General features: G+C 45.5%; 1 protein-coding gene across 2 annotated transcripts; it reads left to right on the forward strand.

Annotated features, from left to right (window-relative positions):
* The first annotated feature begins 565 nt into the window (after positions 1-565).
* On the forward strand, positions 566-20362 carry ZNF605 (zinc finger protein 605). 2 transcript variants are annotated; one of them, XM_043557219.1, is made up of 6 exons: positions 566-2563; positions 2681-2802; positions 4598-4758; positions 11727-11847; positions 12075-12164; positions 15645-20362. In XM_043557219.1, the coding sequence occupies exons 3-6, from the start codon at positions 4744-4746 to the stop codon at positions 17435-17437; spliced, it is 2019 nt and encodes a 672-aa protein (XP_043413154.1). In that variant the 5' UTR covers positions 566-2563; positions 2681-2802; positions 4598-4743; the 3' UTR covers positions 17438-20362. The 2 variants fall into 2 exon arrangements, with proteins under 2 accessions (XP_043413154.1, XP_043413153.1); XM_043557218.1 differs by having other exon boundaries at positions 2681-2800; positions 15642-20362.
* Positions 20363-20676: the final 314 nt, after the last annotated feature.

Consider the following 20676-nt stretch of genomic DNA (forward strand, 5'->3'; position numbering starts at 1 on the left):
CTTTGCTGAGATTACTGCATGGGAGTGTAGGGGAGCCAGTGACGGGTTTCTCGGCGTTAGTGTTTAGAACCCTGTGGGAATCAGTGATGAGGGGCTGTGCCATCATAATCAGTCAAGGGACCTATAGGAATGACCACGCGGGGTGCTTGGGGCTGAGCGAGGGGGAGCCTGGAATGATCAGGAATGAAGGGTCCTAAGGGGATCTGATTGGGGGCGGGGCTGTGGAGAGACTTTGGATTCCATTGGTTGATGCACTTCTGTGCGTTGGTTTTGTCACTTGGGGGTTGGTGATCGGGGGCTTTGTAGAGCAGTCACTGGAGACCTACCATAGGTGTAATTGAAGGTCCTGGAGGGGCGGCCTGTGGAATCAATAATGAGGGTCCTAGTGGGATGATGGGCTAGTGGGATAAGTGGGAGTGGGGCTTATGGGGCTCAGTGGTTGTGCGGTCTGGAATTTGTGAGGTCCCTGTTGTGTTCAGTGAAATGGGGGCTGGAGAACTCTCAGGTGGGTGGGTGGGGAACTGGGAGCCTTGTGAATGCTGAAGGTTGGTCCGTGGGGTGGGGTGGCTGGGGGTTCAGTCATGCAAGGTCTGTTGGGCCTCGTGTGTGATCGAGGCCGTCTTTGGTGATTATGGGCCTGTGTGGTTGTGTTTGTGGGTGTGGGTAGTCTCAATGAGTGCTGACCATGCGTTGGCTCAGGCAAGACTCTCACAGAGTGACTTCTGTTAAATGACCATATTCTCTTTTGTTCTTTGGTCTTTCTCACCCAACACATCACTTTGTTGGTCAGTGACGGCTCCTTTTACCGAAATATTTCCTCACTTAAACGTTCTCAGCTGGTTCAGCCTCATTGCCCTCCTCTCTGCCCGAACCGCCTTCAGCTCTCTCTAGCTCCAGCCGTTTGAGTGTGGTGCTCCCTGATGGGCATGCTCTTCCCACAGGCGTCCACAGTGGGTTCCATCCTCTGTTCAGGACTCAGCTAAAAGTCATTTCCAGGATGCCTTTTCTGGCCGTGGGAAGGAGCACCCTCCACCCACCCCTTCCTCTGTCACATTTAAAGTTTCCCGTGAGCACTCTTTTAGTCTGACGTTACTTTATTTACTTGTTTTCCATCTTAGAATGCATTTCTTAGAGGACAGGGACCCTGTCTTGGGACCTTAAGTTGTCTCCCCCATGTGTTCAGAACAGGGCCTGGTTGGGAGAGGCATTCAGCAAACTGCTGCTCTCCTGGCCCGTAAACAAGACTGTGCATGTGTGTGTGAGTGTGTGTGTACATGAGAGTGCTGAATGTACATGTGTGTGTGAGGGCGGGGTGCAGGAGTATGTCGGGATCCTGAAGGAGGAAACGGGAGCGGCAGTTTGGGATGTTAGTATGGTCGGCACATTCCCTTTTCCAGAGGTGAGAGAAGATGCGTGCATCAACCCCAAAGGGGTCCAAGCTGGACAGAAGCTCCTGGGGCACGTGGGCCTTTGATCTCAGGGACCCCAGGTTCGGATGGCAACAGCTCTCTTTTTTCACTCAGGGCTTCCCAGACTGTTGAGACCCCTAACTGTGTCCGGGAGAGCTTCCTGGGCATCTTGGAAAGAGGCATTTCACCTTTGAATGTTGCTCTCTGCTCCCCTAGAACCTTTTCTCAGAGATTTGCCCTCCAGCCCTGCACTCTTCACACTGGACTAAACAGAGTCCAGTTTCCCTGGGGGGATCTGACTTTTATGTATATACACCACAAGTGGGCAAAACCCCTGTCGTTCTTCTCCCTTCCCACTTTTAGGAATTTTTCCTGCTCTGGATGCCCTTGCTCTGCCCTCTACCACTGTTTTGGGTCAATATTCAAAATCCAGCCTGTCTTTCGATTCTTTCTTGACTGCCCCACAAGATCCTCCTTATATTGTTGATGTGGGAACCTCAATATAAGGGAACCTCCTTATATTGTTGATGTCTCCACTTACTGCCCCAAGTCGTCCCTCCATTCTCTTCATCATAAGGTGGGAGACTTTCAAGGCCCTCAGGAGATGATGTCAGAAGCTGATGTACAGGGTCAGGTCAAGGCTAAGATGTGTTCAGATGTTTCTTTTCTCCTGCCTGCTCACTGTCTGCACAGGGCATGGGCTTTGCTGACCAAGCAGCATCTGGTGATGAGAGCAGCTTTGTCTCGTCTGTTTCCAGCCCTTGGCCCAACTTGGGGTGGGTAGTAACTGCCTGTGGGGGGGGGGGGGCCTGGTCTGGCCCCACTCTTATTAGTTGCCCTGGGGCAAAACCTGGCAGTTCACTAACATCCAAGCATAACTTCCTATCTTCATTTGCAGCAGATTTGTCTCTATGTCCATTGGGACATTGGAGACACCCTCACCTATTCTTTAATAGAACAGTGCCTTTAAATAAAGAGCTCTTGCCCTAAACCTTCCACAGGTACTATATTATCTCTTTGTTCTGTTTATTTGCTGGAAAAGTGCCCACTGACCAGTCCACCGTGTCCAGTCTTCTTAAGTAGCCTGTCAGCCTGTGGAGACCAAGCTGGGAGCACCAGGAGCTTAGGTGCTCGGCAAACACCCTAGACCACAGGTAGAGACCACAAGTGCCAGACAGACCTCTCTTGGCAGGGCTGCTGCGAAAGGTGGGATTTGTCCCTCTTGTCCCCAAGTTTACTGGGTACTGTGATTTTTGAACATTTCCTTTTAGGTGTATTCTTAGGAAGGAAATGACATCTCTTTGTGACCTCATGCTGTGGAGTCCCCGGCTCTGATCTTGTATCTGGTTGAATGTAAGTGACCTGGTCCATGAGCAGTGGAGGAATTCAAAGTGTAAGTATGTGTACACATCAAGATGTAGTATTTTTTATTATACTTAGCTGAAACCTTGGTTCATTTGTTCCAAAAATTCTGCCTGAGATATCTGTTAGGTGGTTTGTGATCTCTTAAAAGGCTTTTAAAATAGTGGTTGTACTCAGTTATCTGGTTATTTGGTCTGTTGGGGAAATAATTAAAACCCAAATCTGCCAACCCCCAAATCTCACAAAAGCAGAAGAAAAAGAAAAGCAGTTAAACTGGAATGCAGTGAGCTTCACAGACAACCTGCTAAAGAGATCGCAAAGGCAGAAAGAAATCTCCCTCTTTTCTCCAGCCAGGCCGGAAGAACCCATGTCCACGTGGTCTCAAGATAAATGATAATGTGTCGCACATGGTTCATGCTACTTACCTGGCACTTGGGGTGGCTGTTTGTGTTAGCCAATCACCTTTATCCAAAGGGAAAATAGACCTCTGTGTTGGTGACAGGACTGCAGCGGGACATCAGCTGCCAAAGTCAGGCACTTGGCCAGGCCCCTGCCCTTCCTGAGATTGGGAAATAGGGGTGTATCTTCCCGATGATTTCAAAGAGATAGCTCCTAGGTCCTTAAGAAAGATGTTTTGGGGTGGGAAGCTGGACGAAGCTTATTTAGCTTTAGAAGAGATTTATTCGTATCTCAAAGGAACAGAGAATGTACGGTTGTGGGTTTTCGAAAGTAAATACTTTGCGAAGAGGAGTCGGGAGTCTTTTTCCCTTTTTTTGCATGAGGGAGAATTAATTTTTTTTTTCTTAGTTTTAGTTTGTATTTGCCTGTACTGGCCTCTGAGCTCATGCATATTCCTCTAGAGTGTTAGCTGCTCTCCTGCACTCTGGGTAATTTGCACTAGGGGAGGGCTGAGGCTGCACCTTTGAAGGGGAGGAGAGGGGAGGGGCGCCAGGGCCGACAACGTGGACCCTGCCGAACACACAGTGCTGTCCCACCACCCCCTCAAGCATCTCCTGCCGTCAAGGGTCAGAGACCCTGAGCAGCAGGTGTGGACAGCGTCCTTGTACGGAGGGCTGTGGGAGGTGACGAAGGGCAGCCCTTGTCATCTCTGCGGCCCCTTCACTCTGCAGGGATTTTGATCTTGGAAGTGTGGCCCAGGCTGTCCCTGCTGGCTTCTGAGGGAAAGGGCAGGCAGTTTTGTCCTGGCGCGCACCGAGAGGCACCACGGGGAAGGTTCCTCACGCCTCCTCGCTGTCGTGGATGTGGCTCCCCCCGCCCCGCCTCAGACCCACACGGGAGCCTTAGTCTTCCCCCAGGGCCTCTCTTCTTACTGTTTCTGTTAGTTTCTCTGATCTAGGCTTTCTTTTCACTGCAGGGCTGGTTTTGGAGTAGAAAGCCAGCACCCCAGGCTGCTTCACCATCTTGGTCTAACAGCCATTTTCCCTTTACCATCCTGCCTAGAGATAAGTTGCATTTTACTCTGTAGCACCTGTGTCCCCGGGAAATACTGCTGCAGATTGAACGAGCCAAGGTTATGTTCCTGAACTTTGTTGACCTCTGCAGAGCATTTGGTGGGGTGACGCTCCTCTGGGGATGTTTGGCCGAACCAGTGAGACGTGTGGCTTTCACGTGGCGTTCTCAGGTGCGGGCCAGGGCTGCAAGTGTGCTGTGTGGCGCAGGCCCGGCCCAGATGCAGTCTGGCCCAGTCGAGACTTCCGCCCTGTTTCTTACCCACTAAACCCGATGGGCGTTGTCAGGAAGAGAGATCCGAGATAGGGTCCCGGATTAATGACATCATCTAAAATGAAATTCCACTGCATCTCCAGGGCATGGCTCTGAGGAACAAGATAACTCATGTGAGATAAAAAAGAAGAGGCCTCAGGACTAGGGGTGCATTCTCAGTGTACAGACATTTGACCAGAGGCCTCTCTCCAGAGCATCAGAACAGAGCAGATTTTCCAAGCAGCTGAAAATGATCAAATCACAGGTGAGTTACTTGTTTATTATCTGGCAGTTTTTATATGTAGACATGAGAGGTTTGCAGGAAAGCTCTAAATACATTTGAGTCATAATCAGAAAATACAAACTTGGGAAAGAAGATGTCAGAGAAGAACGAAGTGGATTGTGGAATCATACAAAAGTCTTAAAGTTGAAGCATGGATGTACAGGAAGGTGAGCTGCCCGCTGTCCTCAGATGTTCCCAGAAGTGGAGACAGGAAGGGAAGCGGGAATAGTTACGTGGTCTCCTCTGACGAAAAGCAGACTGGTTACTCAGCAGAAGCAAACCTTGCTGATGATGCAGAGCCCAAAATATTTGGACAGCTATTGATGGGGATGAGAGAGTGGACACAGTCCTAAATAGCAGCCCTATAACAAACATATTTCGCGGTGCTAAGAAATTACAGAGTTCCTCAGTGTGAGCTAAGGGCACAAATTTGAAGGAAAGCTCAGAACAGAGTTTGTTTCAGGACTGAAACAGTGGGCCCCGATACCCATCTTACCTGTGTTCCAGTTTTAGGAAGGAAACCTAAATCATCGGCAGAATTGGCCACTACAGAACTTTCAGATGGTCCCCACATTCTCTCAGTTGGAATTTTGGTACATTTTGGATAGAAATATCTTTGCTTCTGTTGGCAAAAGCTGGGCGTGGGTGTATCTGCCTTTAGCTCTTTTCACTTTCTTGACTCAAGAAATGGAGAGTGTCACGAAGGTTGGGGTCAGAAGTGCAACCCTAGAGGACACGTGTGGTTTTTCTGGAAACAAAGGATTTACGGAGGGTACCTCAAGCAGGGCCGGCCCTCAGTGTGGCTTTCCACTGTGGGCCCTTCTGCCCTGGGTTTCTAGTCAAGTCTGAATAATGTAGTTTAGTCCTTGGCTTTAGAGGAAGTGCTTGGGGCATTTACTTCCAAATCGCTGTGTCCACGACCCCAGTTTATTAGTCCACTCTGTTAGATGTGGGCAACTTCTGGGGATGCTCTTCCTGGAAAGTACAGGAACTGAGGCTGCCGTCTGCTGTCTCCAGTCAGCCCTGTCGGGAAGGCATCTGTTTTGGCTCAGCAGTCAGTCTAAATCCAGAGAATTCGCCAGAGCTTGGAGAGGCAGCACTGGGAGGTGTGTCTTTTGCTTTTTGTTTTTTCCAAGAGGAGGGGGAAGCTTTTAGGAGCAAGTCCAGAGAACAAACATCATTCATGTACTTCTGTACCCCCATGCTTCCCCGGGTGCTAGGTTGATTTTGTTTTTGTTTTTCTGTTGTATCAGTGTACCCCATTTAGTAATCAAAACTTTATTTATTTTAAATTATCTTTAATTTTTATTCTAGAGAGAGAGCGTGCACAAGCAGGGGAGAGTGACAGAGAGCAGAGAGAGAGAGAAAGGGAGAGCAAATCCCAAGCAGGCTCCACACTCAATGCAGAGCCCAATGCTGGGACATCCCATGATCATGAGATCCTGACCTAAGCTGAAGTCTGAGCCACCCAGGCACTCCCACAACTTTTTAAAAGCTCATCTGTTTTCGTCCAGACGCTTTGTCTGGAAAGGGTGTATGTAAGAGGTACAGATATTTTTATCTAACTTAACCGGAAAGATGCATCATGTTTAAGAATCAGCTAACAAAACCTCCAGAATTTTCAAAAGATTTTAAAACAGTTTTATATAATCTCACATTCGTCAAATCTTCAGGAAGAGGTCATAGGGGATGGAAGCCTTTTGCTGTGTCCCCCATGGAGCCTGAGGTCTCAGTAACTGTGGAAGATGGGTGTGTCTGTGAAGACAGCCTGGTCTTCACATGGCAGCAAAGAGAAGTGTCCTTTGGGGACTTACTGCACTGAGGCCCCAGGATGCCCATTTGAGCTGTGTAATCTGGGCTGGGGCTATCTTGACCCCTCCCGTCAGTCACATAAGTCTGTCCTTAAGTGTCCACTGAGACAACTGCATGGCTCATCTGGGGCCGTTCTCATGTAGTGAATCCAGGGAACCGCAGAAAGGAACAAATGTGGTCTTGTAGTGCCTGGATAGTGTGGCCCAAGTCAGTGGAACCCATGGGGACGCTAAACCAAACTTGAAGAGGGTGTCAGCTGCAGTCAGAGTCCAGTGAAACCCTCTGGCCGGGGCAGAGGGCCCAATGAGAGCTACCTGTCAACGTCGTGGCCCTCGGCACAGGAACTTGTGTCTGGGCGGTTTCTAGCCACGGCCAGCGTGTGGAAGGCCAGACGTGACGTCCAGGCCGTTTCAGCCTCTTCTGATGGCCCCGGGCGGCACGTGCACAGGCCCCACTGAGGACGGAATCTGAGTCTCCACGGGCCAGCGTCTTCTGGGTCCTGGTGGCAATCAGTCACATACTCGAGGGCTTTGTGGTGGAGGCAGGTTTGGTCTCCACGTTGGGTTGACGGGGCACGTCTGTTGGTGAGTGTGGGGGCCTTGCTCCTGAGCATCCACACGGGTAATGACAAGCTCACTGGGAGCGTATCCAGATGTCTTGGCCCATGGGAGGGCTCCTCGTGATCAGGACATGTATAAATTAACATGACCAGCATCCTAGTTGGGATTTAGAACAGCTCCAGCCTCCACAGAAATTCCCCGTCTCACCTCCATGCGTCCCTAACCCCAGCAGCAACTCATCTGTTCTCTGTCACTGCAGTTTTGCCTTTTCCAGAATGTCATAGAATGGACTCATTAGTGTATAACCTTTTGCTACTGCCTTTTTTCACTTGTGTCTTCGAGATTCATCGCCCTTGTTTGAATCAGTAGTTGGCTCCTTTTCCTGTTGAGTGCGGTCCCTGGATCGCACCCCCTTGTACGAACCTGCCAGTTTGCTTACCCTTTCACTTCCGAAGGGCTGCTTGGTTCCTTCCAGATTTTAGCAATTGTGTTCATGTGCATACAGATTTGAACGTAAATCTTGAGGTGAGCAGAAGTTTTGAGTGTCCTTGGGCACGTACCTGGGAGTAGTAAGTCTCTGTTCAACCCCAACACATCTTCCAGAGTCACTGCCCTTTTGGCGTTCCCAACTTCACGGCAGGAGAGCTGTTGCCGTGCATCCTCACTGGCATTTGTCACTTTTTGTGTGGGGTGTTTTGTTTTTGTTTTTGTTTTTGTTTTTGTTTTGTATTTAGCAATTCTAATAGGTATGTAGTGTCCCATTATAGTTTTAATTTGTATTTCCCTATTGACAAATGATGTTGAACATATTTTCATATGTTTATTTTTTATCTGTACATCTTCTTCAGTTAAGTGCTTGTTAAGATCTTTTGTCTATTTTTTGGTTAGCTGACTTTTTTTTAAATAAGAGGTTTTTTTTTTTTTAAGTTTCTTATTTTAATTTCAGTATAGTTAACAGAGTGTTAGATTCGTTTCAGGTGTATGATACAGCGATTCAGCTGTCCCATATGTCACCTGGCGCTCATCATGAGTGTGCTCTTAATCCCCATCACCTGTTTCCCCCATGCCCCCCTCCCGCCTCCCCTCTGGTGACCATCAGTGTGTTCTCTACAGTTAACAGTGTTTCTTGGTTTGCCTTTCTCTCTCTCTCTCTCTCTCTCTTTCTCTTTCCTTTGCTCGTTTGTTTTGTTTCTTAAAATCCACATATGAGTGAAATCAGACGGTATTTATCTTTCTCTGACTTAACTTACTTAGCTTTATCCACATTGTTGCAAGCGGAAAGATTTCATTCTTTTGCATGGCTGAATAATATTCCATTGTACGTATACCACGTCTTCTGTGTCTTTTCATCTGCTGATGGACACTTGGGCTGCTTCCACATCTTGGCTAGTGTAGATAATGCTGCTATAAACGGGGTGCATGTATCCCTTTGAATTCGTGTTTTTGTATTTTTTGGGTAGATACCCAGTAGTGCAATTACTGGATTGTAGGGTAGCTCTATTTTTAACTTCTCGAGGAACCTCCATACTATTTTCCACAGGGTCTGTACCCATTGGCATTCCCACCAGCAGTGTAAGAGGGTTCCCTTTTCTCTGCACCCTTGCCAACACCTGTTGTTTCTTGTGTTAATTTTAGCCATTCCCTGATTGCATTTCCCTGGTGATGAGTGATGTTGAGCATCTTTTCCTGTGTTGGCCATCCACATGTCTTTGGGAAAATGTCTGTTTATATCTATTGCCCATTTTTAATTGGATTACATTTTGGGGGGTGTTGTGTTGTATCAGTTCTTTATATATTTTGGATACTAACCATTTATTAGATATGTCATTTGCAAATATCTTCTCCTATTCTGCTGGTTGCCTTTTACCTTTGTTGATGGTTTCCTTTGCTGTGCAGAAGGTTTTTTATCTTGATGAGGTCCCAGTAGTTCGTTTTTGCTTTTATTTCCCTTGTTTCAAGAGACACCCATTTTTTGGGGCGCCTGGGTGGCACAGTCGGTTAAGCGTCCGACTTCAGCCAGGTCACGATCTTGCGGTCCGTGAGTTTGAGCCCCGCGTCAGGCTCTGGGCTGATGGCCCGGAGCCTGGAGCCTGTTTCCGATTCTGTGTCTCCCTCTCTCTCTGCCCCTCCCCCGTTCATGCTCTGTCTCTCTCTGTCCCAAAAATAAATAAACGTTGAAAAAAAAAATTAAAAAAAAAAAAGAGACACCCATTTTTAATTGTATTTTCTTATTGTTGAGTTTCACGAATTATTTATTCTGAATACACACGCTCTGTCAGATAAGTGGTTTTCAAATATTTTGTCATAGTCTGTGCCTTGTCTTTTCTTAACAGCGTCTTTCATATAGGAAAAAATTTCAATTTTGAAAAAGTCCATTTCGTTGATTTTTTTCTTAAGTTGACCATGCATTCAGTGTTGTACCTAAAATCTCATTGCCAAGGAGCGCCTGGGTGATTCAGTAAGTTAAGTGTCCAGCTCTTGGTTTTGGCTCAGGTCATGATCTCGTGCTTCGTGAGATTGAGCTCCACATTGGGCTCTGCTCTGACAGTGCAGAGTCTGCTTGGGATTCTCTCTCTGTCCCTACCCGGTTCACATGCTCTTTCTCTCTCAAAATAAACTGGAAAAAAAAAATTTTTTTTAATGTTTATTTATTTTTGAATGACAGAGAGAGAGAGCACGAGCAAGGGAAGGGCAGAAAGAGAGGGAGACACAGAATCTGAAGCAGGCTCCAGGCTCTGAACTGTCAGCGCAGAGCCTTACGTAGGACTCAAACTCATGGACTGTGAGATCATGCTATGAGCCAAAGTTGGACAGTTAACCGACTGAGCCACCCAGGTGTCCCTCCCCGCCCCCCCCCATTCTTATTTTAATCTCATTGCCAAACCGAAGATCACACGGGTTATTTCCTAGAGCTTTATGATTTTTTCCCCCCATTTAGGCCTGTGATCCATTTTGAATTCATTTTTATATGGTATGAGGTATGTGTTGAGGTTTATTCTTTTGCTTATGGGTTCCAGCATCGTTTGTTGAAAAAACTCCTTTCTTCATGGCATTCATTTTGTAAGAAATGAACCGAGCATGTTTAGGGGGGTCTATTTTTAGGCTCTCTGTTCTGGTTCATTCAACTTTTGTCTAATACTACCATTGTCTTCATCACTGGGGCATTATGGGAAGTCTTAAACTCAGATAACGTGAATCCTGCAACATTGTTGTTCTTCCACATCGTTTCGTTTTTGTTATTGTAGTTCCTTTGCCTTTTGTCCCAAAACCCTGTATCTACTTGTTTCATGACCTTTGTAACACCTTATTTCCTGGCCTGAAAAGACCAAAAAGTATTTAAGAACATGGTTTTTGTTCTACTCATATTTATATTTCTAACACTTTTTCTGGTTTGGGGAGCCTTAATGCTCAAAACATGTGTTCAAGAAGATATGTGAAGGAGCCAGTTAATTGTTACTACTTGGGTGCAAAACCACCTGGAGGGAGAAGAGTGTTTTAAATATGTAGATAATGCGGGGGGCAGGGGGGACACCTAGCTGGCTCGGTGGATTAAACGTCTGACTTCAGCTCAGGTCACGATCTCACGGTTGGTGGGTTCAAGACCCACGTCAGGCTCTGTGCTGACAGCTCAGAGCCTGGAGCCTGCTTCGGATTCTGAGTCTCCCTCTCTCTCTCTGCCCCTGCCCTGCTCATGCTCTGTCTCTCTCTCTCAAAATAAATAAATATTAAAATAATGATAATAATAAATATGTAGGTTCGGTTTGGGTTTTGACAGTAACCAAAAAACATTACTGTCGTTTTGCACATAGAGGCCAGGCTTGCTGAGGGTCTAACACCACGTGGGCCTCAGCTAAGAATTGTTCCCAAATACCCAGTGGTACCTTCTTTGAGAAGCACAGTGACTTTAAATACAACCTGTTCCAAATTCTTTTGTAATGGATCGATGGATGGATAGACAACTAAATTCATAATGATAAATATTTTAGCATTTTGTCTCTCTCTCAAAGTATAGTGCACGGTTAGGATATTATGTTCGTTCTCGATTGCCGTGTAACAAGTTACCACAACCTCCGTGGCTAATAACATCAACATTTATCTCACAGTTTCTCTGGGTTAGAAATTTGCCAGCTGCGCTCACATTTGGTTCCCAGTCGGGGTCTCCTACAAGCCTGTGCTCAAGAGGTTAGGAAGGGCTGAGGTCCTTTCAGGGTGCAACAGGGAGGTACTCCCCTTCCAAGCTCATTCACGTGGGAGTGGGCAGGCCTCAGTGCCTGGCCACATGGGCTTCTCCACAGGCCTGCCTCAAGGCACGGCAGCTGGATTCCCCCTGAGAGCAAGGAGGGTTCCCCAGATGGAAGTGACCTTCCTTTGTGACCTGATCTCAGCAGTGACATCCCATCATTATTGTGTTCAGCGGAGGTGAGCCCGTAAGTGCAGCCCACACTCAGGAGGGAAGTGTGACACACACGCACCAGGACCGGGAGCTAGGGGTCCCTGCGGCTGCCTGGCACCGTGGAGAAGAAAGCATGTATTCTGCATGGAGCCCATTCAGGTTTAACAGCAAATCCGCTTTTCTAGATCTCATTTGAGGATGTGGCTGTGGACTTCACGTTGGAGGAGTGGCGGCTACTTAATCCTACGCAGAAGAACTTGTACAGAGACGTGATGCTGGAGAACTATAGCAACCTAGTGTTCTTGGGTAAGAGTGTTCTTGTGGAAACAGCGTGAGTCTGGTAACTGTGGCACCTGGAAGATGTTTACTAATGTTGGATTTGAGTTACAGATTTCAAGGATCACTTGATACGCAATCACAAGATTTTGGTTCACTTGGTTTATTTTCTAGCCTTCGTGGTAAATATTCTTCATGTTTAAGAGTCCGTCAGCCCAAGCAGTTGGGTCCAAGTTGTCTGTTTTTCTAATTAACAGGTTATCAAATTATCAAGCCTCATGGGATTTTCAAGCTGGAGAAGGAAGAGCCATGGATAATAGATGAAGTTCTAAGTCAGAACTTTTCAGGTGAGAGGTAATCAGGTGTGTGACACACAGTGAAAGTTTAATAAGGTTTTTGATGTCAGGTTACAATGTTTTGAAAAGTTAGTTTGAAATGTTATTTATAAAACTGGTTGAAATTCCTAAATCTTTAGAGTTGGCTCAGGACTGGTGCCCTGAGTCCCTTCTGGGTTTTCACGTGCTCTCTCTCCCGGTCTCCACATCAGGATGTGTCCTTTTTGCACAGAGCTCATAGCGGCACGTACCCCCTTTCCTATACAGCAGCATAAGTTGGGGGCTAGCACTTAGGGCCTTGCTTTTGGGCCGGGCTCTTCTTCCCAGCTCCTCGGTCTCCTTTCCCTTCTCTCCCGCACTTCTAGCCTGCAGGGCTAGGCTTCTTTACTCATAACTCCTTATGAATTCATAAATTTTTCCTGTTAAAGGAACACTGAGTCAGTCCCTCTAATTTGTCCCTCTAATTGGTCAGATTTCTGTTTTAAACCCAGAGAGAGCAGACAGTGAATCTAAGGATACAGAATGAAAAGCTAACACCGTGAACCTGCTCAGGGGGCTCTGCCTCTTTCCCTGTTCTGTGCAGACTGACCCTGTGCGGTCAGCTCCGTGGTGCTTTTTGGTGCCTTTGAGGTTCGTCTTCTCCAAGCTCCTCGTTCAACCCATCGTCTGCTGGGCTCAAGACCCCCATGTGCCATGTGATCTTTTAACTACATGTATATTGAAGAACTCATGGTATAGCAGCATTTTATTCAGTTTTGGTTTGTATTTTCTTGGCCCAGAAGTCAGGGTCAGCTGCATTAGAACTAGTTTCTTCCTCCACGCATTTCATACATTTTTCTCTGCACGTGGGCCATTGATTATCATACCTTTTCCTCACGTAGACAGTGTCCCTCTCTTCAGGTGGCCCCTTTTTTACCTCCAGAGACTATAGACTCCCAGCCTTTCTGAAGTCTCTGCCCACTTAGTATTGTATTGTAGGAATCTTGGCCCTGGTCAGACATTATCTGGAATTTTTAAACAATTAGATCTTACAGGTTTTTTTCCCCACGTAGAAAGATGGCAAATAACGTATTCTTCTCTGTTGTCTGTAGGATTTATGGTGTGTACTGATTAAATGTTTCATTAATTGACTGTTATGGGGCCAGGTAAGGCAGGACCTTTCTTGTTTATCAAATATTTCTTTAGTGCCAAGGTTTTCATCTAAGCAAGTGTCTCTGCTCACCTTAAGAAATATTTCAAATTATGGATCTCTGGGTACCCTTCACATGGATTATTAGGTCTGGGTATATGTAGCTTAGAAGCCACCACCTGTGAAGATAGATTTTATGTTCATCTACTAGTTTAGAACAGCTGCTGTTATGAAGAATGAGAGGAATTGAGAGAAGTAGCCATGAAATAGCCTCACAGGACCAGAGAATTTTAATATAGAAGACAATGCAAAACTGTATTTATTCAATAGTTCAGTATCAAACACGAAGCATTTGTATTAAAATGCAAAGTTAATGATCAAGATTAATGGCACGGAAGGGCACTGCTTTAGAAGTCCAGTTATGGGGCGCCTGGGTGGCTCAGTCAGTTAAGCGTCCAACTTCAGCTCAGGTCATGATCTCGCGGTCCGTGAGTTCAAGCCCCGCATCGGGCTCTGTGCTGACCGCTCAGAGCCTGGAGCCTGTTTCGGATTCTGTGTCTCCCTCTCTCTCTGACCCTCCCCCGTTCATGCTCTGTCTCTCTCTGTCTCAAAAATAAATAAATGTTAAAAAAAAATAAAAAAGAAGTCCAGTTATGAGTGAACAGTACTGATCCTGCGTGCGTTGAGCACTTGCTGTGTGCTGTGTCGTGGGGATACAGCAGTGAAAAATAACGAGCCTTTTCCCTTCCCCCAGGGTTTACATTCCCGTGGGGGACACAGAAGTAAGGTGATTACCTGTTTGGTGAGAGCCAGGAAGGAAATAAACAGGGTATTGTTAGTATGCTCTTGAAATGATGTTTACGCTGAAATGAGCCAGGCTTGCTGAAAGCTGGGAAAAGCGTGTCAAATAAAACAGCAAATGAAAAGGTCCTAAGGCAGAAAAGGCCTTTGGGATGGAAGGGATGGGAAGGCATTCACTGTGGCTGAGCAGTAGTGAGGAAGAGCCTGTGAGCGAAGTCAGAGAGGTTGGAAGAGACCAGGACATGCAAGGGCATGTGAGTCAGGATGAAAGCTTGTATTTACCAAAGGGTTTTTAAGCAAAGGGGTAAAAAGCCTGATCACCTTTTCTTTTTTCCTTTCTTTAAGTTTATTTATTTTTGAGAGAGAGAGAGACAGAGCATGAGTCGGGGAGGGGCAGAGAGAGAGGGAGATACAGAATCCAAAGCAGGCTTCAGGCTCCCAGCTGTCAGCACAGAACCCGACACAGCTCGAACCCACAATCCGTGAGATCATGGCCTGAGCCGAAGTCGGACGCTTAACCGACTGAGCCACCCAGGTGTCCCTACTCTTTCTTTTTTTTTTAATGTTTGTTTATTTTTGAGAGAGAGAAAGAGACAGTGTGAGTGGGGGAGGGGCAGAGAGAGAGGGAGACACAGAATCCCAAGCAGGCGCCAGGCTCCGAGCCGTTAGCACAGAGCCCGACACAGGGCTCGAACCCACAGACTGTGAGATCATGACCTGAGCTGAAGTTGGAACGTTTAATCGACTGAGCCACTCAGTGAATAGTATTAATACGTCCACTCACTCAACCTCAAAACACTGAATCCTTTTATTCTCCACACCAGCAGCTCTAGTTGGTCCTTGTTCGGACATTCTGATATGTCTGAGGATTAGATTAGGCTCTACCTCCCCAACCCCCTTCCCTCCAAAAAATCCTGCAGAAGAGAAGTAGCTGCCTTGTATTTGAAGTCTTGGCAGATCTTTTATCTTTCAGGGTATATTGGGAATATTACCTCACCATCGCTAATAAATGATATCATAAAGCAAACAAACATTCATTTAAAAATAATCCAATAAGTGGTCGTGTTGTAGAAATCACAAACAATTGTACTTGGTGAAAAAAAGCCTGTCCTAATGTTAAAAGAATTCTTGTGGTTTGGAATAATTTTCATTGATAGGATTACATGTAGATTCATTACGTAGATTATATACATTCAGTTAAAATGTCAAAAATCCTAAATAAAAGTGTTGATGCTGAGCTCTGGAGAACTCTTTGATAACCCCAAGATATAGTTTCAGTGATGGTGAAGTTAGTGATATCAGTGATTCAGGTGATGGTCTTGAATGAGAATGTTCTTTAAATGTAACGCTAGTACAGGAACCTACTGTTTCTCATGTTTAAATTCCAGTTTGTTAACATACAGTGTGTGTGAACATTTTTCATGTCCCATAAGGAGAGATTGTATTTGGGAGATTTTTTTTTTTTTTTAAACTGGAATCCTAGGCTCCATTTCAGAAGTTTTGTTCAATAAGCATAATCATTGGGGGATTTACACAGTATGATTCATTTTTTTCCTTTTTAGAAGTCTGGCTAGATAACAATCTCAAAATGTGGCACCAGGATAATCAAGACGAGCTTAGAAGTATGGAGAGAGGCGATGAATGTGATGTTTTTAGGAAAATATTTCATTCAAGCATTAACTTTGTTCATTTAGCAATGAGACCCCATAAATGTGGCACAGGTGAAAAACATTTGAAACATCGTTTTGAGTTTCTTATTTCAAAAAATAACCTTGGAAGAAAGAAACTTGATGAGCTCAGTAAGAAATTTTTATTCTACATCAAACCTGATAGAACCCATGGTGGAATAAAATACTGTGATTGCAGTACATGTAGAAAGGCCAGCAGTAGAGAGTCGTGGCTCATTGCAGACCATATTACACATACTGGAGTCTATTTATGCATGGAGTGTGGCAGAGTTTTTAATAAGAAGTCACAGCTTATTATACATCAGAGGACTCATACAGGAGAGAAGCCCTATGGATGCAGCGAATGTGGAAAAGCCTTCTCACAGAAGTCATTGCTCACTATTCATCAAAGGACTCATTCAGGAGAAAAACCATACGGGTGTGGTGAGTGTCAGAAGGCTTTCAGTAGGAAGTCATTACTCATTTTACATCAGAGAACTCATACGGGAGAGAAGCCCTACGGATGCAGCGAATGTGGAAAAGCTTTCAGCAGGAAGTCACAGCTCAAAAGACATCAGAGGACGCATACTGTTGAGAAACCATTTGGCTGCAGTGACTGTGGGAAAGCTTTCTCCCAGAAATTAAAGCTCATTACACATCAGAGAACACATACAGGAGAGAAACCCTATAAATGTGGTGATTGTGGGAAAGCCTTCTTTTGGAAGTCCCAGCTCATCACTCATCAGAGGACTCATACGGGGAAGAAACCGTATGCATGTAATGAGTGTACCAAAGCCTTCAGCAGGAACTCACTCCTCATTAGGCATCAGAGGATCCACACAGGAGAGAAACCCTACGAATGCAGGGAGTGTGGCGAAGCCTTTGTCCGAAAACCACAGCTCGTGAAGCATCAAGTAACTCATACAGGAGAGAAGAACTATCAGTGCAGTGACTGTGAAGAAGCATTCTTTAAGAAGTCAGAGCTAATCAGACATCAAAAAACCCATTTAGGGGAGAAACCCTATGGATGTGTTGAATGTGGAAAAACCTTCTTTGGGAAGTCACAGCTCCTGACGCATCAGAGAACTCACACTGGAGAGAAGCCTTATGAGTGCAGTGAGTGTGGGAGAGCCTTCACCCAGAAGTCAAGCCTGATATCACATCAGAGGACGCACACAGGAGAGAAGCCCTATGAGTGCAGGGACTGTGGGAAAACCTTCAGCGAGAAGTCAAGCCTCGTTCATCATCAGAGAACCCATACTGGAGAAAAACCCTTTGAATGTAGCGAGTGCAGGAAAGCTTTTGCCTGGAAGCCACAGCTTCTAAGGCACCAGAGAATTCATACAGGGGAGAAACCTTACGAGTGCAGTGAATGTGGGAAAGCCTTTGTTCAGAAAGTGCAGCTCATTAAGCATCAAAGAAATCACACAGGAGAGAAAACCTATGGGTGCAGTGAGTGTGCGAAAGCTTTCTTTGAGAAGGCACAGCTCATTATACATCAGAGAATTCACACAGGAGAAAGACCCTATAAATGTAGTGAATGTGGGAAGTCTTTCACTAGAAAGTCACACCTTATGAGGCATCAGAGAATTCACACAGGAGATAAATACTATGGATGCAGTGAGTGTGGGACTGCCTTCAGCAGGAAGTCACAGCTCATGGCTCATCAGAGGACTCATGTAATCTAGAAACCGCACGAGTGCCGTGAATATGGGAAATCTGTCAGACTGATAGGAGAAATCCTGTCGGTGCACTGAGAATGCAGGTCCCACCCAGCAGAGTTCAGAAAGGAGGGAGGTATTTTTACGTAGACAGCGTAAGAGCCTTCTCCTGAAACACACAGCTTATTACACGTTAATGACTTGTTGGTGTGGAAGTCTTATCAGTATCCTAGTAGTGCAGAACCTGGTAGTCAGGAGTGACAGCTTCTCATCAGAGGACCTAAACATGAGGAGAAACTCAGTCGTTGTAAAAATTGAGTGGGGGGTTTCGTCAATAAGGATAATTCGTGGTACACTAGAGAAGACATATGCAAAGGAAATACTGAGCATCTTGAATTAGAGATTTCAGTATGAAGGAGAAGTCCTAATAGTTTGGAAGAATTCTGGTAAGCATGATTCTATCGAAATAATCCTATAGAGTTGTGTTGTATATAAGTTACAAAAGTAGTTAATTTTAAGTGGTAGCTGTGTTTTAAGTGTGAAGTTATGCTTTCTGCTGTGGTGATGCGGCAAGGGCCAGATTAATCCCCTGCCTTGAACAGCTAGAAACTGTAAAATGTATATGAAATAACGGTTTCGAGACCTATGACAGGCGGAAGTGTGTGATCCCTGGCAGAAGGTGTAGAGAGTGAGGTGAGCCCATAAGAGCCCAGCCTGGTGCCTGGTGCCAGTTCCCAGGCTGCAGATCAGGGAAAGGAACAAATGTGGTCTTGCTGAATCAAAGAGAATTGCTGAATTGCCATTTGGGGAGGCCAGAGTAGCTAGAGTTTGCAGGGAGTTGTACTGGAGAGGAGGGAGCTTCCCAGAGAGAGGGCTGCAGAAATCTACAAGGAGGCCGCTTAGTCTTTTGGCTTAGTACTGATTTGCACATGTGTGACCAGAAATTTCCTGAGTCCAGGAAAAGTGCTGGAAAGCAGTCCGCCAGACAGTTCCCAGAAATCAATGTAGGGCTGGGAATAAAATTCCCACCACCTGAAATGGCAACGACTTCTAACACATGGGGCATCAGGTAGGATTCCCAGCAGAGTATTATCTTGGTAGTGAAGTAATTAATCCTAGATCGAAAGCTAGTCTGGACCCACAATGTCTGGCATCCAAAAACATAGCTGGCATATACAGAAGCCATGAGAATACGACTTGTAACCAGGAGAAAAATCAGTCACTAGAAAGATACAGAAAAAATGGAAGCAGTTGGCATTAAATAAGGATATTCAAATAGCTTTTATAGATGTACGGGAAAACAGGAATGTGACAGATGAATTGGAAGATGTATTTTTAAAAGCCCGAGTGGAACTTCTCAGGATGAAAACAACAATATCTGAAAATTAAAACAAAACAACAACTTTGGATGGAATTAGGAGCAGATTAGACATAGAAGATCAATGAACTTGAGTGAAAATAAAAACTGTCCAACTGATGGACACAGGAAAAAAAGACTCGAAGAAAAGACAATAGGGAGTTGGTTACAGCGAGGCACGTGTATGCGCATGGAGTCCTAGAAGGACAGGGCAGAGAAGAGGCCTAAGAAAGTATTTGAGTAAATAACAGATGAAATTTTTACACATATGATGAAAAATGTAACTCCACATATTCAAGAAGTTCAAAGAACCTCAAGATCATGAAGAAAGTCCTGCTGATGGACTCATAGTCAAACGGATAAAACCCAATGATAAAGAGAACAGTTGTAAAGCACCCGGAGAAAGACAGGATACTTGCACAGAACAGAGGACCACACACACTTGTGGTCAGAAACTACTCGAGCTGGAACACAACGGAGTGAGGGACAGACAACTTTACATAAAACCCCCACCACCTGCCGTTTGTCGATTTCCCATCAAAAACATCTTTCAAAAATGATAGCAAAAAAAAAAAAAAAAAAAGTTTCTCAGAGAAACAAAATGAAAGAGACTTTATCTATAGACCTTATTTCAGGAAACACTAAAGCAAGTTTTGGTGCGGCAAGAAAATCCTAGGTGGAAATGAGGATCTACAGGAAGAAAAGAGGAGCTCTGGAAGTGGTGAATATGTGGGTAAATATAAAAGATCTCTTTCCTCATTTAAGAGTCTTTTAAAATGGTAATTGACTGCTTAAAGCCAAATAATGTATTGTGGGTTATGATGTCTTTAGAAGTAAAGCGTATCTCAACGACAACACTTAAGTGTGAATCTTCAGAACTAGTTAAATAGACTGCACCCTCTGAGTCAGAAACCTGCTTCCCCAGGGCTGAGGGCAACTTGTGTGTGTAGCAGCCACACAGTAGAATGGCACATGTGACGGACGTGTGTATGTGCTGCTCGTTCTCCACATCCCCCCGCCTTCCCCGGCTCTGCACCCCCAGGGGCTGTCCCCTAGGGACGGCCTCACCAGGGATTGTGCTTAGGTTTGAACACGGGAGGTACTCAGTCAGCGGGCGGGAGGAGAGAGGTTGGAACACTTAACCCCACGCCCCTGCCTGGACGTCGGTGTGAGTGGTGGGTGTGAGTGGTGTCTGTGCCCGAAGGGCTGCAGCACACCCTCCCCCCCTCCCCCTGCTGCCCTCCTGGGGCCATAGACCGTTGTTCAGTTAACGCTTCCTTCTCCTTGCTCTTCACAATTTGGGGTGTTAACTATTTCTGGGTGCTTACCTACCTCTGGTTGGTTTGGGTTTCCTTAATTCAGAACACATACCTGGACATGGTTCCTCTAGTGAATGTTCTTAGGTTAATATTTTGCTTGTAGCACTTGTTTTCTGTGCCAGGTGTTAAACGAGCATTTAACACAATTCTGAGAATCAGTTACTGGGACATGTGCCTCGTCGGGCATAGACTGACATCTGTCAAGACTTCCCACACTAAATATCAGTATTTTCTCTCTGTTTTTAACCAATGCAGTAGAAATTATAACAAGTAACAGAATTCTTTGTGTTTTTTTGTTTTGCTTCAAATCTAAATGGCTCCATAGGTTGTTGTCTGCTACATACCCAGTGGTCTTGCACTTACACTAACTCTTGAAACCAAAACATTTATGAAGTCTTATGCTACCTCTCGATTAGCCAAGCAATTTACAACAAAAAGAAAAAAAAATGTCATTTATGTTCAATACGTATGGACAAGGAAAAAGTTTCTGAGTAAGGCAGAAGGGAATGATGCTTCATACTTCCTAGCTTGTCATTTAGGAACACTGTGCTGTGCAGTTAAAATGTCCTCATTCCATAGTCTGTTGCTTT

Source organism: Prionailurus bengalensis, chromosome D3, assembly GCF_016509475.1.
Source record: "Prionailurus bengalensis isolate Pbe53 chromosome D3, Fcat_Pben_1.1_paternal_pri, whole genome shotgun sequence".
In the NCBI taxonomy this organism is placed as follows: Eukaryota; Metazoa; Chordata; class Mammalia; order Carnivora; family Felidae; genus Prionailurus; species Prionailurus bengalensis.